This window comes from Mesoplodon bidens (genome assembly GCF_964165515.1).
Source record: "Mesoplodon bidens genome assembly, chromosome: 19".
Classification (NCBI taxonomy): Eukaryota; Metazoa; Chordata; class Mammalia; order Artiodactyla; family Ziphiidae; genus Mesoplodon; species Mesoplodon bidens.
In genome coordinates, this window is record NC_138179.1 from 33,847,648 (window position 1) to 33,873,266 (window position 25,619).

A 25,619-nucleotide genomic window follows, 5' to 3' on the forward strand; every position below is an offset into this window, starting at 1 on the left:
TGTCCTATGGATCTCTGCAAGAGAGAAGCCAGACCCGCACTCCATCCTTTGGCAAATGGAATCCAACTGACCCAAAATCATGACCAAGAGAAAACACTGCAGCCCAAGATCTATGCTCAATGGCTACTTCTCTCTGCTTCCAGGAAGGACAGTCAGCTGACTCTCTAAGCCTTGGCCTAAACACTGCTTCCATCTTGAAATGACTTCAAGTGGACCGTCTGGGCTGTTTTCCGACTGAAGCTCATAAGAGGGGTCTCTATGTTGCTCTGAACGGAAGCTTGAAGAATCAGAACGAGGGGGACAAGCTTCTCTTCACCCCAGGATGCTGAGAGGAGCCACGCCCAGCGCCCAGCTAAGCCTGGGCCCTCGCTGCTAGGACGGCTAAAGCAGGATGCTGGGGAGGTGCCCGGCTAGAGGTGCCCGGGGGGCTTCCCACCGCCGCTCCGCTCTCCGAGTGGCTGTTAACGAACAGGGGTCAGTCCTGTCAGAGCCGGAGGAGGGCGAGGGCCCAGCCCTGTCAGAGCATCACCTTTAGCATCACAAGGGCGGCAACATTCTGCTCAGAGCATCTCAGGAACCTCAGGAAAATAAGAGCTTAGACGGACAAGTTTCTCCCAGTGAGCAGCAGAGAGAGTGGTAAAGAAGCAAAGTCAAGGGGCCTGGGCCTCTGAATGCGGGGAGGCCGCCAAGGCTCCCTGGGCAAGTACGTGGTTACCCTAACACTGTCGGGTGGGCTAGTCTGTGGGGTCTGAGGCTTCCCGGGTGTTAGGGGAGGATTAGTTGTGACGGACGAGACAACAGGGAACGGACTCCGCCCCGTGCACAGGTGAGGGTTCTGTCTAAGCACACGGACTGGCCGCTCTTAAGGGTTCCCGATGCTCACAGGGGGAAACTCATTCTCATCATCAAGACACACTGGTCCCGTCGCAAACTCGTGTTCGGGGATGACCTCTCCTCGGAGCGCCCCGCCATCCTCAGAATAACCTGGAAACCAACAGTGAGACGTGAGAGAAGCCACGGGGTCTGTTCTTAGGCCGAGACCCCGGGGCCGGGCCTCAGCAAAGCGAGCATCCGGGGACCCACGGGACAGACTGTGCTTCCCACGAGTCCAGATCCTCACCGTTTACGGCCCGAAGCCCCTGGGCGGCTGGTCTCCTCCACCTGCCCGCCCCCATCTCCTCCAACTTCCCACCTGATTACAAACCGTCCAGGAGGCAAAGGGTTCCCACTACTTGTTAGGGAAGCGGCCACTGGGGCTCTGCCGGCCCTGTTCTGGGACCCACGCTTAAGGCTATGCCCAGGGCCGCGTCTGGAGGAGACACGTGGTTCAGGGGGAGCGCTCCATCCACAGGCAGTGGTGACGGGAGAAGAGGGTCGCTGTCACACAGGTCCCCCCGTGCCCGCTCACCTGGCACCGTGGAGGCTGCAGATGGGCTTGGTCTGGCTACAGTTGCTGCATAAGACTGAGGTAATGAAGCTCTGAGGTCATTTTCTTTATTCTCGTCGGCAGTTCCTGAGCCAAGCAAGCTAATTGCAGTGATGAAGTGGGGGGAAGGAAGAGACAAAGAGGTCACCTCACGCCCAGGACACTTCCAAAAGGCAAAGCACCCGGAAGCCCGTGCTGGGCCCCTGGAGTTCAAGGCATACACCTGTCGGTTCCCTGCCAGGTCAGCGTGGACCAGTGTGACCTTCACCTGCCAATCACGGGATTTCTCATCTCTGGTGTTTAGTAAACTGAGATCGGTCCTGTGCTCCTTCTGGCACGTGCAGGCAAGGGCACCCGGGAGCCCCAGGTGAGGGGGCAGTGGCAGCTCGGGGCATCCTGTCCGCAGCAGGAGGTTGCCCTGCCCTTGGCCGCAGAGGTCAGGAGAACGTCTCAGTTCAGTTTGGTACACGGCTCTGAGTGCCTGTTATGTCTGAGGGACCCCGGGAGGAGGAGGGCTCAGCAGGGAGGTCCCATTTTGCATGTTATTGAGCCCTACGTGAGCCCAGCACCAAGCAGGGCCCCCTCTGGCTCTGCCCCTGGGCCCGCCCCTGAAGGAGGAAGGGAAGTGGGAGCCCTGAGGCTGGTCGCTGTTCTGGGCTGAGGGGCACACGACACAGCCGGCTCTTGAAAGGCCGGCTTTCTGAAAACTGGTCTCTTCACCTGTGGGTCTTGATTAAGACACAGTCTCCTCCATCCTGAGGGTCCAAGTTGTAGATGTAAAGGTGTCCACTGGATGATGCCACCAGGAGCCTCGGCAGCTTCTGGATCCTAAGAGCCAAGAAGACATGTGCTGGGATGACAACGTACGTGGGCGGCAGATCCGCTTCCAGGGACGAAGCCCCCCCTCCCCATCCCCCTGGGGGCATCACCAGCGTCTTGTCCCGACATCCACGAACCCGCAGCCCGCTGACCCCAGAGTCTGGGTTTCTGGTGATTTCCTTGTGTTGTGTCCTAGTGATCTACCTTGAGGATGATTTCTTGTCTTTGACCATAATTGTGTGGCTGAGACAAAAGGGTATGCATACACCCTGCTGCTCTGTGAGGTTCCCCTGCCAACAAAAGCGTCCACCTACCTGCCTTATGTGTGTCTCTGCCTTTAACAGCGGAAGGAAGGATGCAGGTGCAAAACTGGCCCCCATCTTTGCTGGCTAGTTTTACAAAATTTTTCAAATGTTCGGCTTTAATAAACACTTTTTAATGTCTTAGATAAAACACCTGTCGACCCCATAGGTATCTGGACTGAGACTTTGGAACTAGAGCCTTTTTACATAATTCCGTAAAAATGGGAACTGTCTTCAAGACAGTGTCACTGGAACGAGAAGGTTAAAATTCCCATGCCAGCTTCCAGCTCAGCTTCTCAGCCCCTGGAGAAAGGGTCCCACCGGATGGGAAAGCAGCTGACCGGCCACGGGGTGTGCCGTGGGTCCTGACCTTGCGTGCCCTTCCTAGCTCCCTTCTCTTGCCTTTCTTTTAAACCTGTGTGTGTGTGTCTGGGGCAAGTAAACCTGTGCTTTGGGGAAGCAAATCTGTAATGGTTTGTGCCTGATGAGGGGTGGCGCTGCACGTACGTAGAGAGGGTGCAGATGTTCCTGTGCCCAGAGAAGCCCAGGCGCCCGGTGGCAAAGGCCCTGTCCTGGTTCATCATGTCGGACACCTGGGTGGGGAGGTAGTTGGTCGCAGCCATGAACATCTTTCCCACGTAGCTGGTCCAGGTTGAGGGCTCCTCTGGCTGGCTGGGGAGCAAGGCATAGGCGAGGGTGAGGCCAAGCTGTCCCCTGGCAGCCATCCAACATCCCCGGCCGACGCTGGGAGCCGTGCTCACCGCAGTGGGAAGGGACTGTGCCCTGGCATGACGTTCCACCCACCCGAATGCTCGGGACGTGCCATTCTGGCCGTACCCAGAGGGCGTCAAGGGCTCGTGTGTCCTTCGGAAGAGCCATTGCACGGCCGTTAAGAGGTTCCCAGTGCGACGGCTCTCCTGCATTAAGCAGGCTGAATCTGATGATCAGCCTGATTTCTAGGTTCCTGGAAGGGGGCTGGGCAGAGAGTGAGTTGGAATCAGTCCCTGGGCTCTGTAACCTAAGCCCAGGCCTGTTCTGGGCTCACGGAAGAAAAGAACAGGCCGATCTCAGCGTCAAGGCCTCCCAGCCAGACTGCGTGGGAAGCAAACCTCCGGGCAAGATGCTTGGACAGGTGTTTGGTTACAGCCCTCGAGCCACCCGGGTGGGTGCTGGCAACGCACAAAGGTGGGGGGGAATTCAAAGGGACCTGGTGTGCCCCCTGCAGTCCCTGCGCCGCATCCTGGGGTCTCTGGCAGACAAGGGGGGACGGCTCTGTGGTGAGACGCGGGTGGGCAGGGTGGACACTCGCCTCTGCACCGAGCAGCCCGCCGAGGACCAGGGTGGCTACACGTGCACCAGGCACCCCGGCCGAGAGGCCGCTTGTCCAGGGGACGCATCCTGGTGAGGGACACGGCCCGCGGCTCTGAAGCCCTGGGGTTTATTCCTCCCTGTCACCGCCTGGACAAACCTCCCTGGGCCTCGAGGTTCTCATCTGGAGGCGACAGGCGCTTCCAGGCTCCCGCCGTCCCCCTGACGTCCTGAGCGTCGTGGGACACACCTGTGCGGCTCGCCCTGGCGTGCTGCACTGAGGGTGGGGAGTCACCGAGAGGTACCGACCACACCCAGGTCCTGCATCCGAGGTGGGGCGCAGCACAGATGTAAAAGGGAGGATGCGTGAGCGCTCCAGGCAGGGTGCCCAGGACAGGGCCCAGGCCAGGGCGACTCCAAGACCACAGAGGAGGGAGGGGCGGAGGGCATTCCTTCAACCCTCATATCCCACTGTCCTCACTGGGGGCGACGGGGACAATCACGGTCCCCTGCCCGTGAGAACTAACGCGGCAGCACAGCGTGGGGGCTGGCGCCCGGCGAGCGCTCTCTCATAGGAGGGCGTCTCCAGGGCTGGCGGGACTGAAGAGGCTTGGTCGCCGGGCTAGGCCCCGAGGCAGGTCTGTCTCCGAGCGGGGTGGGGGGGCAGGAGGGGGGCCCATCAGATGCTCCGGACAAGCATCCGAGAGTCAGGGCCACGCTGGGCCGGCCCAGGGGGCAGAGGCAGGAGGCCTCAGCTCAGGCAAGGAGCGGCGAGAAAAGCCTCGATATCGTACGGCACTTGTTCTCTTTCTGATTCACTTCGCTTAGTCTGACAATCTGTAGGAATCGAAACTGCGACACAGATGAACTCATCTACAACACAGAAACAGACTCACAGACACAGAGAAGAGACTGGCGGTTGCCAAGGGCGGGGGAGGGCGAGGGATGGAGTGGGAGTGGGGGATGAGCAGACGCAAACTTTTGTATATGGGATGGAGAAACAGCAAGGCCCTACTGTAGGGCTCAGGGGACTGTATTCCACATCCTGGGATAAACCAGAAGGGAAAAGAATATGAGAAAGAATGTGCGCGCGCGCGTGTGTGTGTGTGTGTGTGTGTGTGTGTGTGTGTGTGTAACTGAATCACTGTGCTGTACAGCAGACATTAACACAGCATGGTAAATCAACTCTACTTCGGGACTTCCCTGGTGGTCCAGTGTCCGCCTTCCAGTGCATCAGACGCGGGTTTGATCCCTGGTCGGGAAACTAAGATCCCACATGCCGCGGGGCAACGAAGCCCACGTGCTGCAAATTACAGAGCCCATGTGTTCTGGAGCCCGCGCACCGCAAGGAAAGATCCTGCGTGCTGCAACTAAGACCCGATGCAGCCAAAATTCAAAAAAACAAACAAAAAACCACTATACTTCAACATGTATTTGGTATTTCTATAGTGATTGAGAAAACAATAATGCAGATTAAATCTTTAAGTGTGTTGTGTCTGTAGCCATTACGTTGTGAATGCCAAAGACAAAAGTTGTTTGGGAAAAGGGAGGGAGGGAGGGAAGGAAGGAAGGAAAGAAGGAAGAAAGGCCTTGAACACCAGGCTGGAGGATCTGGGACTTTACTCCTGAGGGCAAAGGGGAATAAAGGTGTCTGGGGACGGAAGGGCATGTTCCAAGGATTAGTCCAGCAAGATGTATGATGGTCAGAAGAGGCTACAAGGAGTGAGACCAAGGAAGGGAGGCCCGGTTCAGGGCGGTGGCCAGAGAGGTGGGACGGAGGTAGAGGTAGAGTCGTCTCGTGCTGTACGAGTTACCGCTCCACGGACGGGGTGGGCTGGGGGGATGTGGAGAGTGACGGGAAGGTGTGCTCCTGGTGACCTGAGATGGAAGTGAGCCCAAGTGGCCACTTCCCACCTTAAGCACCAATAAGAGACTCGGATGGAGATGCGACCAAGGTGGCGGCGTGGGGTCCCTGGATCCCGGGACCTGGGGGTGGCAGGGCGTCTGGATGGTTCTGCTGCCCACGGGGGCCCGAACCCAGCACGACTGAGGATGGATTAAAGCTCCGGCAGAGAGCGGGTCCTACGGTGTAGAGGCTGTCCGAGAAGGGATAGAAACGTCCAGAAGACAGATGACATCTATTTAAAAGCTTAGAGGGCAAGCAGCGTGCTTTGGGGCACGCACACATGGAGCGGGTGCTGGAAGCATTCCAGGCACGGTGGAGGGTGAGAGGGGCAGCATCTAGGGTTTCACGGCCCTGCGGGGCCGAGGTTCCAGATGGGAGCAGCCCGCGGCCAGCGGCTGGAGCCAGGGACCCACAGTCACTGGGTGCCCCGGGAGGGAGGGAGGGAGGGAGCTCCCGACAGTGTGGGACAGAGGCCGGCACCATGTCACACACACACAGACACACACACACAGAGACACACAGACACACACACAGAGACACACAGGCACACACACACATAGGCACACACAGACAGACACAGAGACACATATGCACAGACACACACACAGAGACACACAGGCACACACACATACACAGAGACACACACACACAGAGACACACACACAGAGACACAGAGACACACCCAGACACAGAGACACACACACAGAGACACAGAGGCACAGACACACAAGCACACAGAGACACACAGGCACAGACATGCAGACACACACGACGGAGGCCGGGTTCTGTATCTCCCTGAGCGGGTGGAAGGGGTCTTCCCATGGAAGTCCCACTCTGGGGGCGGAGCCTGTCTCTCCTGGTACCAGGCGAGGCCCAGCAGAGGAGGCCACACTTGGGACACGGATTTGAGCCGTCGCTGGAGTTGCCGCCTGGCGGGTGTGGAATGCGGCGCTTTCATGTGGACCCTGGGTTTGGAGACGGAGGCCGGCTCCAGGCGAGACGCTGAACTCCTCTGAACTCGTTCCCTCAGTCGTGAGGCTCCCAGCCCGCCTGCCTTCTGGAAGGGCGTGGGCAACCAGGGGCCGGAGAGTGTCGGGAGGCTCCACGGACCGAGAAGCGCGGGACCCGGACAAGTGGCCATGCTGCCGAGGCCACCACCGCTTTCTGGGTGTCCCTGAGCTAATCGCTAACACTTCACATTTCCATTTCCTATAGCAACCCTAGAGGGAGGTGTCAGGAGACACGCGGTGTCTGAAGGCCCCCTAGGAAGGTGTGAGCCGTGTCCTGGGCTGCGCGGGGCAGGGTCTGGGCCCCAGGGGCAGGCTGGGTGGAGGCCTGGGTGGAGGAGACCCTTCACCGCTTTCCCGGGAGAAACAGGGGCTGCACACCTGTGCACCTGCACTGGTTCCCACACGACAGCGGGCGGAGTCCCTAGGAGGGGCCCCAGGGTGCCACGGCCTGGTCCCCGAGCCTGTGCCAGCGAGGAGACCGCAGCCCCATGACTGTGTCACGTCGTACGGCCCAGGTGGCTGTCGAGGGGGGATGATCCAGACGGCTTTAGCCAATCGCACAGGGCTTAAGAGCAGAGGGCTTTGCCCAGCCAGATGCAGGAGGGAAATTCAGAGAAATCAGGAGCTTGAGAAGGAATCGGCGCGACCTTGCTGGTTTGAAGGCTGCGTGAGGAGGGACAGGGATCTGGAGGCCATCACGGGGGCAGGGGCTTCGCTGCTGCAGCGCGGGGGCCTGCATTCCTGCCGACGACCAGGACGACCCGGACGGGGAGGGCTCTGAGCTCAGGCAGGCAGCGGGCAACACCTGCACTGCAGCCTTGCGGCCCTGAGTGCAGACCGAGCCCTGCCACCCCGGGCGGCCGACCCTGACTGGCAGCGTGATGGGGCCGTGAACGCGTGCTGCTTTACGCCATGAAGTTTGTGATGGTCTATTGCAAAAGCAACAGGAAACATACGCACACCCCTGGCTGCAGACCGGCACACGCTTTACGCTGTCGACCCCTCTCCTCTCCTCTCACAGGCACAGCAGCGGCCCTGGAAGGATCTGCCAGGCCCTCAGTGCTGGGGGTGATGAATACACGCAGACCCCAGAGACGCTGCGGGGTCAGCTCCAGATCGCAGCGATAAAGCATGTTGAACACGTGCGTATAAAAGTGATGTTTACACTATCCTGCAGTCTAGTAAGCGTGCAGTGGCATGATGCCTAAAAAACAACGTGCGGGACTTCCCTGGCGGTCCAGTGGTTACGACTCCGTGCTTCCATTGCAGGGGACATGGGTTCAATCCCTGGTCGGGGAGCTAAGATCCCGCATGCCTCATAGCACGGCCAAAAAACAAAGTACAGTACTTGGAGCCAGATTACAGAGGTTCATATCTGAGCCCCATCTCAAATAAACTCAATTTGATTAAAAAAAAAAAAAGTGCATATACCTTAATTCTGAACATCATGTGGGCCTTCAGTGAGTCGTAATCTGTTTGCAATGGTCACATCAAAGATCACTGATCACAGGTCACCACAATAAATAGAATAATCATGAAAAAGCTTGAAAAATGTTGAGGATGATCAAAATGTGACACAGAGGCACGAAGCGAGCAAAGGCTCTGGGGAAAATGGCACCAATGGACTTGCTCGAGGCAGGGCTGCCACAAACCTTCAGTTTGTAAAAAACGCAGTATCTGCGAAGCACAACGAAGCTCGAAGCAACAACACGAGGTGGGCCTGTGCATCACGGGATTTGTAGCGAGCTAGCAAACACTCTCTAGGGTTTACTCCGTGCCCGGCACTACACTGCGTGCTTTCAGTCCAGGCACTCATAACAGGCCTAAGATGCATATATGATCATTAATATTTTAGGTTTGGCGGACGAGGAAACAGAAGTACAGACAGATTAGATCACCTGCCTGATGTCTCGCCGCTCACATGGGGCACAGCCGGGCTGCAAACTCAGGAGGGCGACCCCAGCTCACATCACCTAGTCTTTGCTGACACTCACTCCCCACTTGGTGGGGACAGAACAGGTAAAGCCAAGTCCGTGGCGTTGACAGAGAGAAGAAGTCACGTGCGCTGGCCGGACAACCCGGATCTGACTCCCTTAGTGTAACAAGCGTTTCGTGTCCTACCTGTTGGCGAGGTGCTCCAGCTTGAAGATGTGCACGGTCTCCGTGTTGCTTGAAGCACAGAGGAGTTGCGAGTCCATACTGAAAGCCAGAGAGCTGATCGTCACGTACCTGGAAACACAGCCACACAGGGACGGGTGAGCCCGGGCAACGAGGCTAACAGCCTGAGAGTACAAAAATCAGCTTCACATATATATGTAAGAAAATCTAAATGTATCCCGAAGAGTTTGAGCCCAGGCAGACCTCGTTTTATTGGGCTTCGCTTTATGATGCTTTGCAGATACTGCATTTTTTTTTTTTTTTAACAAACTGAAGGCTTGTGGCAGCCCTGCCTTGAGCAAGTCCATTGGTGCCATTTTCCCCAGAGCCTTTGCTCGCTTCGTGCCTCTGTGTCACGTTTTGATCATCCTCAACATTTTTCAAGCTTTTTCATGATTATTCTATTTATTGTGGTGACCTGTGATCAGTGATCTTTGGTGTGACAACTGCAAACATTACGACTCGCTGAAGGCTCGGATGATGGTCAGCATTGTTTAGCAATAAAGCATTTAAAAAAATTTTAGACTCATGCCATCATCGCACACTTAACAGACTGCAGGATAGTGTAAACATCACTTTCATAGGTACGAGGAAACCCAGAAATGTGTGTGACGCGCTTTATTGTGATACTGGCTTTACTGCGGTGGTCTGGGATGGAACCCACACTATCTCCGAGGTCTGCCTGTGTTTTCTAAAATCCCTTCAACACTGTATCATTCATACTTTGAAATTAACATCAGAAAGAGTCACACTGGGTCACTTCTCAGGTGAGAAGAAACCAGGCATCGCCCCTTCCCGTCACGCTGGCAGTCTTCCGTCTGTGAGCCCTACAGCGGATAGGACCCAGACCATCACACTTTTCTGTTCCGCGGGAGGAGGGTCAGCGGTTACTTTCGGACCGTGACTCCCTCGCCTGTCTAATTTCTCCGTGACGGGCCGCCCTTGGGCACGTCAAGAAAGGGCTCCCCAGGCTGGAGGCCCAGGTCACAAAGCCCTCTCAGCTCTCAGGTGTTCTGAGTGCTCAGTGTTCTGGGGCCTCTAGTCAGTCACCTGAGAAAGGACCATCATCCCTCCTCCCGGGCAGGGCGAGGGGCGCACACAGCCCCTCTGTCCTCTCCCCGGACGGCTGCCAGCCGTCCACCGCAGGACCCCTGTGCGTACTCTACACTGGGTTTTTACGACGAGCACAGACCTTTTCATGCCTCTCCGAAACTCATAGAGCTTTTGCCCATCGGGAACCGAGAACACCCGGATGACAGTGCCCTGGAAGAGAAAGCAGGTAGGCATTTCGTACCGTGAACAGCTTCACGCAGACACGTCCCTTTAGAGACGAGCTTGTTTGATTGGTTTTGAGCATCTGTCTCAGGAGAGGAAGCACAGAGGGCTGTGCACAGAGGCTTTTCTGTATGTGTGCTGTATAAACCATTCTTGGAAGGTGAGTTGAACAGCCTCCGTCTCCCTGCCCCTCCCCACCCGAGCCCAAGGCGCTGGCGTGCTCGTTCAGTCTGCTCTGGCCCCCTCAGACATTCAATCCCTGCCCGTCAAAAATACACCTGTTTTTCGTGGCATCTGAAATTCAACTCGATCACCTTCCCTGGTTATTCCAGACAGAAGATGTCAGTCTCTCCTATCGAACAGCCAAGCATTTTGTTTCTACTGTGTTTATGGAACGCGGCATCTCTCCGTATCTGTGATGATGGGCACGCACGTTTCTTAATCAGACTGCAAGGTTCTGGGCAAAGCGGCTTGTGTCCTGCACAGCAGAGGCCCTTGGTCGGCCGAGTTAATAAATGCAGCGACTCACGCAGGGGCCGGAAGGCCTCCCTCCGGAGTGAGGTCTGAGCGCTGGGGTCACCGGGCCCCTTCCACCAGCTCTTTGGGGCCCAGGGCCCCGGGACCCCCCCCCCCCACAACTCCCAGCAGGAGGCGAGCCCCTGAGGAACTCACTTTCTCGGAGGCGCTGGCCAGTCTGGAGCCCGAGGCGTTGAAGGCAATGGCGGCCAGCGCCCCCTCGTGGGCAGCAATGGTGCAGACTGTCTTCTGTTGGCGAAAAGGAAAACGGAGGTTGATGCTGGGGCAGAGGGAGGACGCTTGTCGTCTCCTCTCGCTCCTCTTTCCTTCCGAGACACCCTCCCTCCTCTGCTGGGTTCCCTGTTTCCCTCTTTCCACCAGGCCGTATGCATAGAAGCTGCACGTCGCTTCCCGGTGTATCTAGATGCTGCTGCAAGGGCTGCTGCGTTTCTGTCCCTTTTCTTGCCCTCGGGGAGATGGGCGACCAGCCGTGTGGCCAGTGCGGTGATGTGACTGTGCTCTCCGTGATGCGGCTCTAGGGCCCGGCTTCCTGCAGCAATCCTGCCCGCTCTGTGAAGCTCGGAGAGCAGAGGGCAGGACATGGGAGACGGCTGCACGCTGTCGCAGGCCGTGCCACGGCCCGGCAGGACGCACTCAACCCCGCGATGGCCCCCAGCTGCCACGGCGCCTGTCCGGGCCTGGCAAGCTGCCTTGTGGCTACGTGGACGGATGGCGATGAAGGCAAAGGGCATGGCCTTCCCATCCACACCCCACAGCTGTGGCCGGAGCTGCTTGCGCCTCTGCACCTCGCCCCCCGCCATCGAGCCCGCCCCTCACCTGAAACTGACCACGCGGCCAGGCAGGGGGCTGGGCCGGCCGGGGTCACCGCCAACTTACCAGGGCGTGTCCGTCGTAGAGCACGATCTCGCCTGTCGTCCGGCTCCCAGGATAGGCCACGTAGGAATTGGAATGGTTGATGGACAGGGCACACAGACCTGGCAGAGAGCAAACAGCACGTGAAAAGCCGGCGTCCACGCCCGGGAAGGGCATCTGGACGCGGCACGACCACAGCGCCACCTGCTGGCTAGGGGAGGAGCGGCCCTGCAGACCTCGACTCCCTGTTGATTCTTCTAATCCAAGGACCCTGATCAAGTAAATTCCCGGGACGACCTCGTGATTGGACACTGACCGTGTCCACGCCACAGCTGAGAGGTCGGAAGTTAGACTATTTTAAACGTTCTTCTTCGCACTGTGCCCCAGGGCCCTGAAGTAACATCTACTTCTCTTCCAATTCCGTTATCCTCTGGGCTACAAGCTCCTAACTGAAATAAAGGGCAGCTTGTGGTGCCCTTTCTGCAGGTGATTAAATGTCATTTCAAATTGGAGGGTGGGGAGGCTGGGTGGCTTGAGGGGAGGACCTATTTAGAAATTGTTTCAGAGCCAAATGTCCTGCCTCGATAAGGGAAATGGGTGCCTCCAGAGGGGAAATTCACTTGAGGGCAGTGAAGACAGTGTGTCTGCCGTCGGGACAAACTAAAGAAACAGGACATGTTGGATTTAAAAGGCTTCAACAATATTCTGGAAGAGTAAACACCAAGTCAAACCACTGAACCAAACCTAAGCCATTTTTATTTACACGGGGATTGGAGGGGTGGGGGAGGATCCTAATAGCATTTAAGAAAAGGATTTTCACAACAATGGTTTCCATTCATAGGGGTGTACGTGATAGAAGTGAATGCACGGAATTACCCGAACCAGAAGCATTACCAGAATAAGAACTTCGAGATCAGGCAAGAGAGCCCCTTTTTAAGTAGAAAAGGTAGCTTTGTTACAAGTTAGTCTTTTAAATGGGTTTCTTGTAAAAGCATAAGAGAAACTTCAGATCAGACTAAAATGGACCTGACCCTCATCTGTTGGGGGCAGAGCAGAGGTTAAAACAAAAGCAAACGTCGAGAATGGGAACCAAGGTCTGACCTCCTGCTCGGGCTTTGCCCAGGACCCACCAGGCTGTGCCCTTATCACCTGCCAGGCAGCTGTGGGAGGAGGGTGACAGCCCAGCGCCCTTTCCTGCAGGCTTCCTGCAGCCCTCTTGCCTGTACAGGGCCACCCGGCCTTAGAAGAGACCACTCATGCCTTCTCAGTTTTGCTGAATGTTACACCCCCATGACTTATTTTTTAACTGGAAGTTTACACCTTTTGACCCCATTCAACCATTTCACACCTCTCTTCCCCCTGACCCCCAGCCTCTGGTAACCACCAGTCTTTCCTCTGCACCTGTGAGCTGGTTTGTTTTGTTTGAAGATTCCACATATAGGTGAGATCATATGGTATTTGTCTTTCTCTGCCTGACTGAATTCACATAGCGTGATGCCCTCAAGGTCCATCCACATCATCACAGTGGCAAGATTTCATCCTTTTTTATGGCTGAGTAGTATTCCATTATATCTATACGCCACACCGTCTTCATCCACTCATCCATCGATGGACACTTAGGTTGTTCCCATGTCTTGCCTGTTGTAAATATTGCTGCAATGAACATTGGGCTGCAGATATCTTTTTGAGTTAGTGTCTCCATTTTGGGGGGATAAATACCCAGAGTGGGATTGCTTAATCATAAGGTAGCTCCGTTTTTAGTTTTTTGAGGATCCTCCACACTGTTCTCCACAGTGGCTGCACCAATTTACATTCCCACCAACAGTGCACACAGGCTCCCTTTTCCCCACACCCTTGCCAACACTTGTCCCTTGTCTTTTTGATAATAGCCATTCTAATAGGTGTGAGGTGACCTTCAGAGTTGTATATTAAAATGTAAATATTTCCAGAAAGGAAGGAAGCTTAAACTTCTTCAGCTAACATGGAGCTTCCTGTAACACCCAATGGAGAGTGAGTTGACACGAGAGTCTGACAGGAAGGGACCAAGGATGGTGGCGAGGGCAGGTACACCCTGCCACGTAACCACGTACCTGACAGCTCTGCCTCTGGCTCGCACCTCGGCCAGCCCACCTGAATGTAGCCAAGGCACCGTGCGTACCAACCTGTGCAACTTAATGACGGTCCCCAGAAAAGCTGAACGTGAGCTCCTTTGGCTTCCTGTGGTCCAATTCTCAGACAGATCCACCCAGCTCTAAGAATGCATTTTCTTTCTTGTGAAGCCCCCAAGGAAAGTAGGAAGACTTTTCTATAGGCTTAGATATTCCCGTTCTACTCGTCTTCTGTTTCTGTCACAAGTGTCCCCTGAAACCCTTTATAGGAAGGGAAATGAGCCTTTTCTTTTTTCTCTTTTTTAAAATAAATAAATTTATTTATTTATTTATTTATTTTTGGCTGCGTTGGGTCTTCGTTGCTGCGTGCAGGCTTTCTCTAGTTGCAGTGAATGGGGGCTGCTCTTCGTTGCAGTGCGCGGGCTTCTCATTGCAGTGGCTTCTCTTGTTGCGGAGCACGGGCTCTAGGTGTGCGGGCTTCAGTAGTTGTGGCACGTGGGCTCTAGAGCACAGGCTCAGTAGCTGTAGCGCACGGGCTTCGTTGCTCTGCGGCATGTGGGATCTTCCTGGACCAGGGCTCGAACCCATGTCCTCTGCATTGGCAGGTGGATTCTTAACCACTGTGCTACCGGGGAAGTCCCAGCCTTTTCTTTGATATTATTTTATAATATAAAAGTGATAGTATAAAAAATTTGTAGAGCCCAGAAAATATAAAGAAACAGAAAAAAAAAACACCCATAATTCTAAAACCCAGAGGCTTTTCACTATGCTCAATATTTGAGTATATTTTCTTCTGGCTTTTTTCCTTTTTTTTAAATATAAGGAGTTAGGTTTTGATGTGGCTTTTGGACTTCAGACTTGACACACATTTTCATAAATCATGGTCAGCTATAATTCCACTGAAATGGTTTGGCTGTAATCCTTCTGCAGCTGGAGAAGAAAAATGCCTGATTTCCATTCAAGAACCAATGGCACCATCGGCTGGAATTAGAAGGAAGTCCTGTGATTCTAAATCACTCTTACCTTGGTATTTATAGTATTATATGTCAAAATTAAAGCAAGTTAACAGTGATTTATAAAATGCAGTTCCCTCTGGGTTGATTAATGGAATATGCTTTCCAGTTTTTAAAAATAGAAAGGAGAGAAATCGTCTCTGTACTTACAGATGCTCTATGCTACCGTTTACCCCACCTGCGTTACATTTTCAGAAAGGGCTCTCGCTGGGGAATAAACAGCTACTGTGTCCCATTATACACATTGCTGTGTGGTGTAGACTGCTCCCCCAATATTCCGTGAAACCCCGTAAGACCGACAGCATCCCCAAGTTCTGCCGTTGGCGGATTTTTTCTTTTTTTTTTTTTTTTTTTTTTTTTTGCGGTACGCGGGCCTCTCACTGTCGTGGCCTCTCCCGTTGCGGAGCACAGGCTCCGGATGCGCAGGCCCAGCGGCCATGGCTCACGGGCCCAGCCGCTCCGCGGCATATGGGATCCTCCCAGACCGGGGCACGAACCCGTATCCCCTGCATCGGCAGGCGGACTCTCAACCACTGCGCCACCAGGGAGGCCCTCTTTTTTTTTTTTTTGCGGTACGCGGGCCTCTCACTGTCGTGGCCTCTCCCGTTGCGGAGCACAGGCTCCGGACGCGCGGGCTCAGCGGCCATGGCTCACGGGCCCAGCCGCTCCGCGGCATATGGGATCCTCCCAGACCGGGGCACGAACCCGTATCCCCTGCATCGGCAGGCGGACTCTCAACCACTGCGCCACCAGGGAGGCCCCGTTGGCGGATTTTTTAATGGAGATTTCCACCTTCAGCTGCTCAGGGTACAGACTGTTGTGCTAGCAGGAAATTAACTTCGAGCCCCGTCTGGCCAAACCCTTTAAAGGAAGCAGCCTGCAGTCTTTGACACAACAGGGATGGGCATGACACAAACAGACAGAAGGAAGGAAATTTACAGCCGCGGCCGGGACTGAGCGTGAAGCAATGACAGAACTCTGTGTATATCACGTGTTCGTAGTTCACAAAGTCAAAAGACATTCAGAATTTGTGTGGCTGAGCCAGTCAGCCAAGAGGCCCCATCTCCCTCTGTTCTGTACCCATGAAGACTCATCAAATCAAGGGCCAGAGTTTCCATCTTACAGTTTTTTGTTCAGAAAATACATGAGAGGGTGGGAACAAATGAGGGAGACTCCTGGCCTCTGAGGATCTTATCTACGTGGTTTTAGACTCTCAGAGTCTGCTGGGGGTCCTTGAGCGAGGGACGGGTCATGTCACTGCAGGGAAACTCCGACCTGTCCCGAGCCTGCCCTCCTGGCTGGAGATGGACATGATGCATGGAACCGGCCGGCGGGCGAGCCTGGCTGAGCCTCGTGTGCCCAGCAGATGGGACTTCACTCTCACCCCCTCCCCGCCCTCAGGGAATCATCCCCATAATAACTCTGTGGGGTAAAAAGGATCATCCCCATTTTACTGAAGTAGGAAGAGCTCAGGGGAAGCTGAGAGGATGATTATAAATGTCAGCATTTGAAGCCGTCTTGGCCTCTCTCTCCAAAGAACGTCAAAGGTGTGTAATAAGACCCAAGTTTTGGTCTTTCGACCCATCCCTGGCCTTTCAGAAGGAAAGGCTAAATCTCTACCCCCAGCCCACTGGTAATGTTTACCTGAGGACACCTCCCATCATTTCTAAGTTGTCTTGAGATTAAACAATTCCCTTTGTGAGGCGCACACATCCTAACAGGAAGCACAAATGGCCCTACACCTGCAAACCTCCTTTCTCCCTGTGTAAACTGCAAAACGGAGGCCATCAGTGCATTTTCTGAGCTAAGACAAACGGCTGCATTTGCTCAAAGTTAAGAGGAGACGGGCTTTTCGCAGGAGGAACAGGTTTGGCCCAGAAGGCAGGCAGCACCGTCCCCTGGGCTGAGCGGCTGAGGGTGTGACCGCAGGGGTGAGGGGGGCTGACGGCTGCCCTGACCCGTGGGACGCCCGCTCGAAAGGCCACTGACGGTGCCCGGCTCCCCTCCTTTCAAGGAAACGGAGAGTCACAGGCAGCTTGTGAGCTTTCTGCCCACCTGGCATGTCCACTGCTCACCTGGGATGTCCCCTGCCCCCGAGATGTCCCCTGCCCATCTGGAATGTCCCCTGCCTGCCTGGAATGTCCCTGCTCACCTGGCATGTCCCCTGCCCCCCTGAGATGTCCCCTGTCCAAAGCCACCAGGGTCCAGCCCAGGCCCGCGGCTCCGGTGGGTTCTGCTCAGACCCCACTCACCTCCCCCGCCCTGTCAGAAGAGCACATCTTCCTTTCAGCTGTCACCCCCTGGGTCCCAAACCTTCCAAAGACGCCAGGGCACTTGTGCACCATGTCCCAAGGGTTTGGGGTTCCTGGTATGTAGTCTGTACCTACAGTGCCTGCTATGGCCCTGGGCACGTAGCACGTCTGCAATAAACACTTTTCCAGGTTAGTTCAACCTCTCATTCCTGAAAAACAGCCCAAAAAGAAACTAACCCCCCACCCCGTCCCCGGCAACTGGTTCCTTCACTTACCACCCTCCACTTGCGAAACAGGCTTTAAAGTCGTTCTCCCACAGAGCTTTCTAATGGCCTCAATGGCTGTGATCTTTTCAAATACAGTACGGTTTTGTCAGGGCTGAAATTTTAAAGCACTGAAGTCAACAGCAAGGGCCATCTGTATAACTCAGATGGAGAGAAGGAAATGAGGCCAGAGGAGGAAGTACTGCCCAGCAGGCCGGGAGCAGGTAACCGCCACAGACGCCACCCCTGTGAGACGGGGGTTACTATTCCATTTTACAGGTGAGGAAACTGAGGCTCAAAGAGTCTAGGTGACTGAGGTCGGGCCACAGGGATCTTGAAATTCGGTGAAAGTCAACGAATTAGAAAACCGCAGTGAACTGAAGCAATCATTTAACGATACTAAGCTGGAGTGCGATTTACATAGTAAGCTGGAGTGCGGATTTTGTAAATCCGCAAACTGTTCTGGTTTGGTGGCTCCTGTCCCACCACACAACTTCCTTCTCGTTTACTTCTGCCGCCAGGGATTCACAGAATGTCATCGTCTGCCATTTCAACCTGACCAATCCCAGCTGCTCCCATTCTTAAATCAGGAAAATGTATTAAACAGTGTTACATCTGAGAATTTAATACAGTCCAACCTCCTAGCATATCACCCACATACAGAGAATTGTCTGCAACGTAAGAAAACACATTTCTTTTCGGTTTGGATTGTCTGTCTCCCGGTCAGGTAGAATCCACTTCTGATTATGACGTCTGCTCTATACTGAACAACCAGCAAAGATAACTAGGGGTGAGCACCTTGCAACGTCAGATGCAGGACATCTCCTACGTGTCTGCCTAAATGCTTGGACACGTTTGCTGAGAACGGGTCCCAGGGGAAAGGAGTTTCTCCCAGGCTGCAGGGAAGGTCACACGGCCCTCCTGCAGGACGCATGGCCTAATATAATCTGAATCTGCCGCCGTTAAGACAAAGCTTCAAGGCAAACACCACGAAGATTTATAAAGCAGTGAAGGACAGACGCTGCTTCGGGTTTTCAATTTGGGTGGAAACACAGCGGGTGCAAAGGAGCACCCGGACACGAGATTTGGGGGCACCTGGCCCGGGCTGGGGCTCACCTGTCGGGTTTGGAGGAATATCCAGGATGGTCTTCAAAAGCTTCATGTCTTTAATGTTGTGAATGTAAATGGACTCCTCCAGGCAAACGAGCAGCCTCTGAAATCACACAGACCCATCAATCTATCGGGGCTGATTCCTTGAAAAGGGCCCAACCATCCTGAGATCACGCCTCTTTCCTGTGAATCCTAACTCGATTCTAAGCCGAAAGGGGGAGGAATTTTCATGATCAATTTGAAGCTTACGTTATGTGCACACAGCCGCGTATACATCACCCTCCACCTGGACAGAAGCACTAAATACAGGATATCTGGAAATTCCATTTAGAAATTGAGATTTCCTTCTTTTTTTTGTTCTTGTTTTTGGTTTTGTACTTTTCCCTCTCCTCAGTCCAGGGAATCCTGGACACTTCCTGATCAGACTCCCTTTGCCAGTGAAGACACTTCCGGGTAAACTTCTCTGTTTGCCTTCCCATCAGACGGGCCCCCTTCGATGTTCAGAGCCAAGTCCCTTCTTGTCCGGATGTGGGTACCTTGGCTTCCTCTGCATCTCCCGGGGTTACATTCCCCTCCCCAAGTGACGGCCAGCTTGAACTACGATCCACCCAAACGCTCGCCCAGACCCACTCGTGTGCCCTCTCTCCAGCCCCGGCAAGGGAACCCGAGACACCCTCCAGCCCTCACGGGACACCCCGCCCAGCGCCCCTGCCCCGCAGTCCCCCTGGGATGGGCTCCTCTCCCTGGGGCTCCCCCTACCCAGTGCCCGGACACCCTTCTCTTTTTCTTCAAAGGAAACTTGTCAGATTTCAAGTCTCTTTCCGAGCGCCACGTGGAAGCGGGCCTCGGGGTTAAGGTGTCAGGTGCCTAGAGGAGCAGAACGCCCGGCTCAGCACAGGGCAGGTGCTGGGTGCGAGTGTGGGGCCCTCAGGAAGGGGCTTTTGGTCCAGGGGCTACTGGCCCTCCACAGGCCTCTTCTCCCCTGCCCCTGCCGCCTCGGCTTCCTTCAGGCCGGCGCTTCTCAGACTCTGATGAGCGCCTGGCATCCCGGGGCAAGGCCTGGGCTCTGCCTGGAGACCCTCGTTCAGGGGGGTTTCAACACGGACCCCAGACGTGAGGACCACTGCTCCCGGGCCAGATCCTTTCATCCCAGGGAACAACTCTTGGAACAACTCTTGGAAAGGAAGGGACCTAAAAATACCACTAAGAAGCGGTGGGTTCCCCTTCTGGGAAAAGCCTGCGATGCTGTTTTCCCAGTAAGACTCTTCCCAGCTCAGAATTTTTCAGGAGACTGTCAGTTGAACCAAGCGGAAAGATAACATTGAAACACTTTTCTCAGGTTTTGTTAAGGCTCTGTGGCCACAGCGCTGGGTGCAGAGGGCTGACAAAAAAGATTCTAACAGGGTCTCCGAATTGATGGCATATATCAGTGCTTCTCCGTAAAATATACAGTCCCTGATTTACCGCACCGCTTTGCCTTTCGCCTGCACTTACTACGGTTTGGACTAGAGAGCTCTATGCTTGTTGATGTTCGTGGGTTCGGGTTCGCTCCTGTGTCCCCACCCCCAGCCCCACGTGTGACCCCAGAATACGGGGTCTTCACCGCGCCCCTTCCTGCAGGGGCAGCCTCCACTCCTAGCTTCTCTGGCCTCATCCGCATCTTTCCCCACCAGCTCTTAGAGCACCACCTGCTCTGTGGTCCACTCGGCCGGATTTCAGGTCACCCCCCGACCCAAGGGAAACACACAGAGAGAACAGTGAGGGGCAAAGAGGAGGCACTTCGTCTGTGTTTCACGTGAGGGCTCGTTCCTGGGATGAGCGCCACCCTGGCAATGGCTCCCTTTACTAATCAGTCTCCGGTCTCAGCAGAACCCTGGGCTGGCCTCCAGCTCAGCTCATTCCCTGTCACCCTGCTTCTCATCTACTTGTCTAGGTCCTAGAAGTAAAAACTCCTTTTGTCAACTAGAAAATTATTTACAGCATCTGCCCTTGGAGGCTTCCATCCAGTCAATCTCCATCTGGGTAACAAGAGCCCCTCGGAACAGATGGTCAAAGAACTGTGGACATTTACAAATCCAAATACATCTGGTTTATTGTCTTTATTCCACAGAATACCTTTCCTCTATTAGTAGAAGGGGATTAACAGCAACTAAAAATGAAACAGGTCCCAATTACTGAATATTCTTCCTTTCTACAGATTCAGAGGATAATAGGGGTTTTCTTTCTTCTAAATTCCCCACACAAATCTTGGACGTTTTTCCTGTTTTTCAGAAAGGAACTGCACAGCCTGAGGACCTGATGAAATAGACAGAGCAGCCTCTATTTTCACATCCTCGGTGCGGTGGGGGTGGGGGGGGAGCGGCAGGACCCTGGCCTAGCAGGGAGGGCACACTAGCAGCCCCGTAAACCAAAAGTGAAGTCCCAAATCTGAATGTTTTTAAGAGAAGCAAACCCCGAAAACTTCCCAGACCTGTTTCAAATCATCTTCTTAGCAGAAGAAATGCTAAAGGAAGAGAGCCCTGCTCGGCCTGGGGTCCAGTTGGCTTGGCTGTGAACAGCGGAGAAGTTCTAGGTGCCGTGAAGTTCTTTAGGAGATGCGGCAGGGGAACTTTGAAGTTAATGGGTGTTTTATTGAGGAGAGGGTGGCACCTAAAGGTTAACAGTCCCATTTGCTGATGAAAATATCAGAGAGCAAACAAGAGAGACATTATACAAATAAATACCGTGGATACCATTTGAGGGTTCTGATCTTTACGGGATATTTGCCTAAACAGTCTTAATTTTTATACCCTGGCTATCAACGTATGCAAAGATAAAATGTCCTGCAAAGAAATTCAATGTGCAACCAAGACATTTCAGGGACAGCTCTGGAGCCAAGAACTGTGCTTAAAAGCCTTCAAGTTGAAAACCCTCAAACCGCCTTTCCCTCTCTTGCCAAGAACTGGCCTTATCTTCTTTATCCCCTGCTACTCCTTGCTTCTAAAATACGCCGTATTCTATTTCTCAGGCCATTTTCTACCACCCTGCTTTATACAGACTTGAATGGATAGGCAGTCAACACAGTGGATCCACCCAAAGAAACAATCTCTTCCTTCTCATAAACTTAAGGCAGCACTTTGTCTCATTTGTTTAAAAAAAAAAAAAAAAGTAAGCACTTAATAGTTTAGGTACAAAGGAGAAAACGATGTCCTCAGTGAAGGCAAGGACCTCCAGCACCCTGGGGATATTTAATTGAATACACAGATCTGCTCGGTCATATAAAGAACTGACTTATTTGTTTTTGTATTTAATAAGCAGCCAGGAAACAGATATTCACTGAGCATTTTTCTACCGGGCACTGTCTCTTCTACCAGGCCTTACAGTAGCGAGTAAAATGGATACAGCCGCTGCCCTCATAGGATTTAAAATCTAATAATTCAAGGGAAACTCGGCTAGTACCCCCAAATGCTTATTTAACGGGAACTTATAGTTTTCAAAAGAATGTATATTGCACGTTTGAGATAAGACTAACCCTTCCTCCAACAAAGAAAACACCACCAGAAACATCTTCAAGGCTTAGCCGGGAGAAAGAAGAGGAGCCTGGCACTCGGTCCCAGCAAGAGGAGGGGCGGTTTCACCGACTGGCTTCAGCACTAACCCAGGAGGACCACGCTTTCTCTCCAGGGGCTTATTCTGACAGGCGTGACCACCAGCCGGCAAGGAATGCCACCATCTAGGGCCCAAACAAGAAGGGTGTCCCTCTGGCTTAAGGTGCCCCTGCAGTGGCTCACGGGACAGATTCTGAGCCAGGGTTCCACCCAGCCTGGCTCCAGGGGGACAGCGTTCGCCTAGCCGGTGGCGGATGTTTGAGAAATCACAGCAGGCGGAAGGACCGGGGCCCGGGGGCGGTCCGGGCAGTCTCACCACCGAGACGAGTGTGTGGCGTCGACTCAAACCATGTCCCCATCATCCTCGGCCTGAGTTTTAAAACCCCCGACAGAGCTGGATGCTGGCGAGAGATGACCATCCCGAGAGATGCTCCGCTGTTTCCTCGGTCCCCAGCGGCGGGAGCCTTGCTACCCGGAGGGATGCGCCAGCCCCTTACCTGCCGGTTCAGCCTGATGGACAGGACGTTACTGGAGTAGCTGTAGCTGCAGATCTCGGTGCCCTTCTTGAAGTGGTAGACGTTCATCTGGCGAGGCTTCGTGTGGCTCACCACCACCACCAGGCTGCTGGAGAAGAGGCGCTCCACGATGCAGACGTCGGGGATGTCATCTGCGGGCGGGGGGTGGGGAGGCGGCCGAGGGGACGCAGACGTCAGCCCGCCGGCCTCCTGGGGTCCTCCCTCCCTTACCGCCTGCTTGCAGAGATTCCCCGTCCCTTCCCTCGACAGTGAACTTTTACCCGTTTCCCAAGTTCCCAAGCCCTTTCCACGATCGACAGTCAGGCAGAGCCCGGCGATCAGAACGTAAAGCCGGGCTTTCCAGAGCATCCCCTGATGCCCTCTGCGGCCGGAATCACAGCCCCGCCTCCGGGGCCGCTGTCCTCTCTGCAGAACATATCTGGGAGGTTTGGATCAATCCACTGTTTCTCCACGAGAGGTTTCAAAGGGGTAACTACTCTGTCGGAGGCTCTGCTTCCGGAATTCTTCTGGTCCCTGTTGCTAAAAGGTACAGGTGCCACCATGATGGGGGAGGGGAGGGGGCAGGAGCACAGTGAATTCTGTGCCTCCTGCCCGTCTTGCTGTGCTCCCTGACTCTCTCCGGAATCCCTTTCCTGTTGGTAATACCCCGGACATCTGTGTTATGACCAGGGAGGTCCTTCTGTACCCAGGAAGAAGGTAAATCAGGAAGCCTCTTGAGCACCTGTAGACAGGAGGCCTCCGTGTCTTTCTGGGAACATTCTTTCCACATGCCTGCCTTTCTTGGGCTCCAGCAAGTCCCACAGGGAACAACGCAGGACAGATACAGAGCAGAATCTTCACAAAAATGTTATAATAAAAATAACATCTTACAAATGAATTGGGAGCCTGAGATATTATTTGCCAAGCCACTTTCTTTCCAGGAAATCCGAAGAGTGTGTTTTCGTCAATATGATGGTGGCATAAACAACAAGCTTCCCTGAGACAATGAGAGAGGCACATTTCTAAGCTGGACTTGTTTTTAATATTCACTAGAAGTACTTCAATGCCTTTGATATGGAGTCTGTGAATGGGAGACTACTGCTTTATTAAAACAAGGAAAGTACTTCCATGACTGAAGGAATGTTACCAGTATTCTACAGTGCCAATAAAAGGGCAAAAAAAAAAAAATCGTAAGTGAACTTTCACTTTGACAATTATAAAAACTGATGACTGTACATATGAGTATACGAAAAAGTGTCAACAATGCAATTTCAAAGGATTTCTTAATGTAAAAAGAGAATGTTACTTCAGCTATTGCCAAATCTTACTAGTGTTTCATGGTGGGTTTTTTTTTTTTAAAGCAAGTGGAAACAATGATTTACATTTAAATCTGAAAAAATACTGACTCTGTAAGCTTGCGGGTTAATGGAGGGAAATGCAGAAAGCTGAGCAGCGCCCCAGCCTCGAGTCTAGAGGGAGGATTTGGTGCCCTGACGTTCTCACACGCACACACTTACTGCTTCCGTGGACGTGGTCCAGCTGCTCCACGGAGCTCAAAGAAAACAGCTTATAACCAGATTTGGTTCCAATCGCGAGGGATCTGTGAAGGCAAGGACAGCCTGGGAATGACAACAGGTACGGGGTCCAACCACAGGTGTGTCTGAAGAGAGACACCCTCCGTCCCTCTAGCCTCATAGGGGACAGATACACATACAACTTCAGGAGCCGAGACATTTGATCACTTTCTAGACGGTGAAGCAAGCATGCCTTGTCAGGTGGGCAGGTCCAGTCGAAAGGCAGAAGTCAAAGACAACTACATACAAACATGTGAAATGGTGAAGAGACCTGAAACTGAATGGGCTCTATCGTCAAATGAAGTGTCAGGCCCACCAGAGACCATGCTTTCCCAGCTGGGCAGAAGTAGGAAAAATGGCATGTTTGTGACAATATTCATCACAGTGCTACCAAGAGGTAAGTTATTTTTTTTTCTTTCCTTCCTTCCTTCCTTCCTTCCTCCCTCCCTCCCTCGCTCCCTCCTTCCTTCTCTCCTTCCTTCACTTTCTTCCTTCCCTCCCTCCCTCCTTGCTTCCTCCTTTCTTTCTTTCTTTCTTGCTTAAAAAAGAAATACATGATCTTAGAAGACACAGTAGGTCATCAGCAGGCAAAATTTAATAGATGCTTCCTTCCATCACTTTCCATGAAAGCATCTCAGATACTTTATACCAGTGGTTTTCATCCCTGGCTGCACATTAACCTCACCTGGGAAGTTTTAAGAAAAATACTGGTGACTGTCTAGTCTACCCGGCTCCCCCAACCCTGGGCTTTTTATTTAATTGGATTTCTTTCTTTTTTTTTTTTTTTTCAGTTCAAGTATTTTCATGGGCAGCCATGGTTGAGAACTCTGCTTTATCATCTGCTTCACAAAGCCAGCACTGCAACCTACCAACAAAGCAAAATCTAAACCTTATCTGGGACAACGGGGGCTAAAAGAATTTTGTCTTCTTCTTTTTTTTTTTTTTTAATTTTTTGGCCGCGCAGTGCAGCCTGTGGGATCTTAGTTTCCTGACCAGGGATCAAACCCACGTCCTCTGCATCGGAAGTGCAGAGCTTTAACCACTGGACCGCCAGGGAAGTCCAGAATCTTGTTTTCTTAATTTTTCACTCTTCAACCAATAGATACAGAATGTGCACCCAGGTTTCCTTGGCCCCAGGATGAAAGCAAATGAGTCAGTTTTGTTCGGCAGTTGAGAATTCCTATCCAGCTCTCTCCTGCTTTGCCCTCAACACCTCAGTGATGACCAAAATCTTACCCAGAGCACCCTCAGGAGAAGCCATCAGACCCTGACCCCTGGGAAATGGGATGTCAGGGCTGAAATGGACCTTAAAATGGTCCTGTAGACATAACAATTAGTCCAACTCCCTCATTCAAAATAAACATATGAAAAGGTGAGCTTTGCTCTTCACAGGGAGACATAGACTAAAATAAGCAGCTCACTGCTACAAGCCTGGATGGCCAAGGCTCTTGTTTCACTAGCCTAAAAAAGAGGTCATATGATTCTCCCTGGAATTTTGTTTTTTTCTACCCTAACATTTGTTCTTCCCTGGGATGGCAGTTGACTTTTAATCAGCAAGGTGGCTGCTTCTGCTCCTTTGCCCCCCTGCCCCCGCCCCCAACCGAC

General features: G+C 53.3%; 1 protein-coding gene across 2 annotated transcripts in view; it reads right to left on the bottom strand.

Annotated features, from left to right (window-relative positions):
- WIPI1 (WD repeat domain, phosphoinositide interacting 1) overlaps positions 1–25,619 on the bottom strand; it is a 30,697-nt gene that overhangs the window by 2,329 nt on the left and 2,749 nt on the right. The window contains exons 2-12 of one of the 2 annotated variants that reach the window (XM_081218800.1): positions 23,958–24,040; positions 22,423–22,592; positions 18,345–18,441; positions 11,617–11,714; positions 10,876–10,968; positions 10,121–10,191; positions 8,893–9,000; positions 3,055–3,219; positions 2,147–2,254; positions 1,409–1,527; positions 884–984 (exon numbers count right to left, since the gene is read on the bottom strand). In XM_081218800.1, coding sequence (XP_081074926.1) covers positions 884–984; positions 1,409–1,527; positions 2,147–2,254; positions 3,055–3,219; positions 8,893–9,000; positions 10,121–10,191; positions 10,876–10,968; positions 11,617–11,714; positions 18,345–18,441; positions 22,423–22,592; positions 23,958–24,040 — 1,213 coding nt within the window. Of the gene's footprint in view, positions 1–883; positions 985–1,408; positions 1,528–2,146; positions 2,255–3,054; positions 3,220–7,117; positions 7,701–8,892; positions 9,001–10,120; positions 10,192–10,875; positions 10,969–11,616; positions 11,715–18,344; positions 18,442–22,422; positions 22,593–23,957; positions 24,041–25,619 lie in introns of those variants that run through there. The other variant, XM_081218801.1, reaches the window with a different exon arrangement.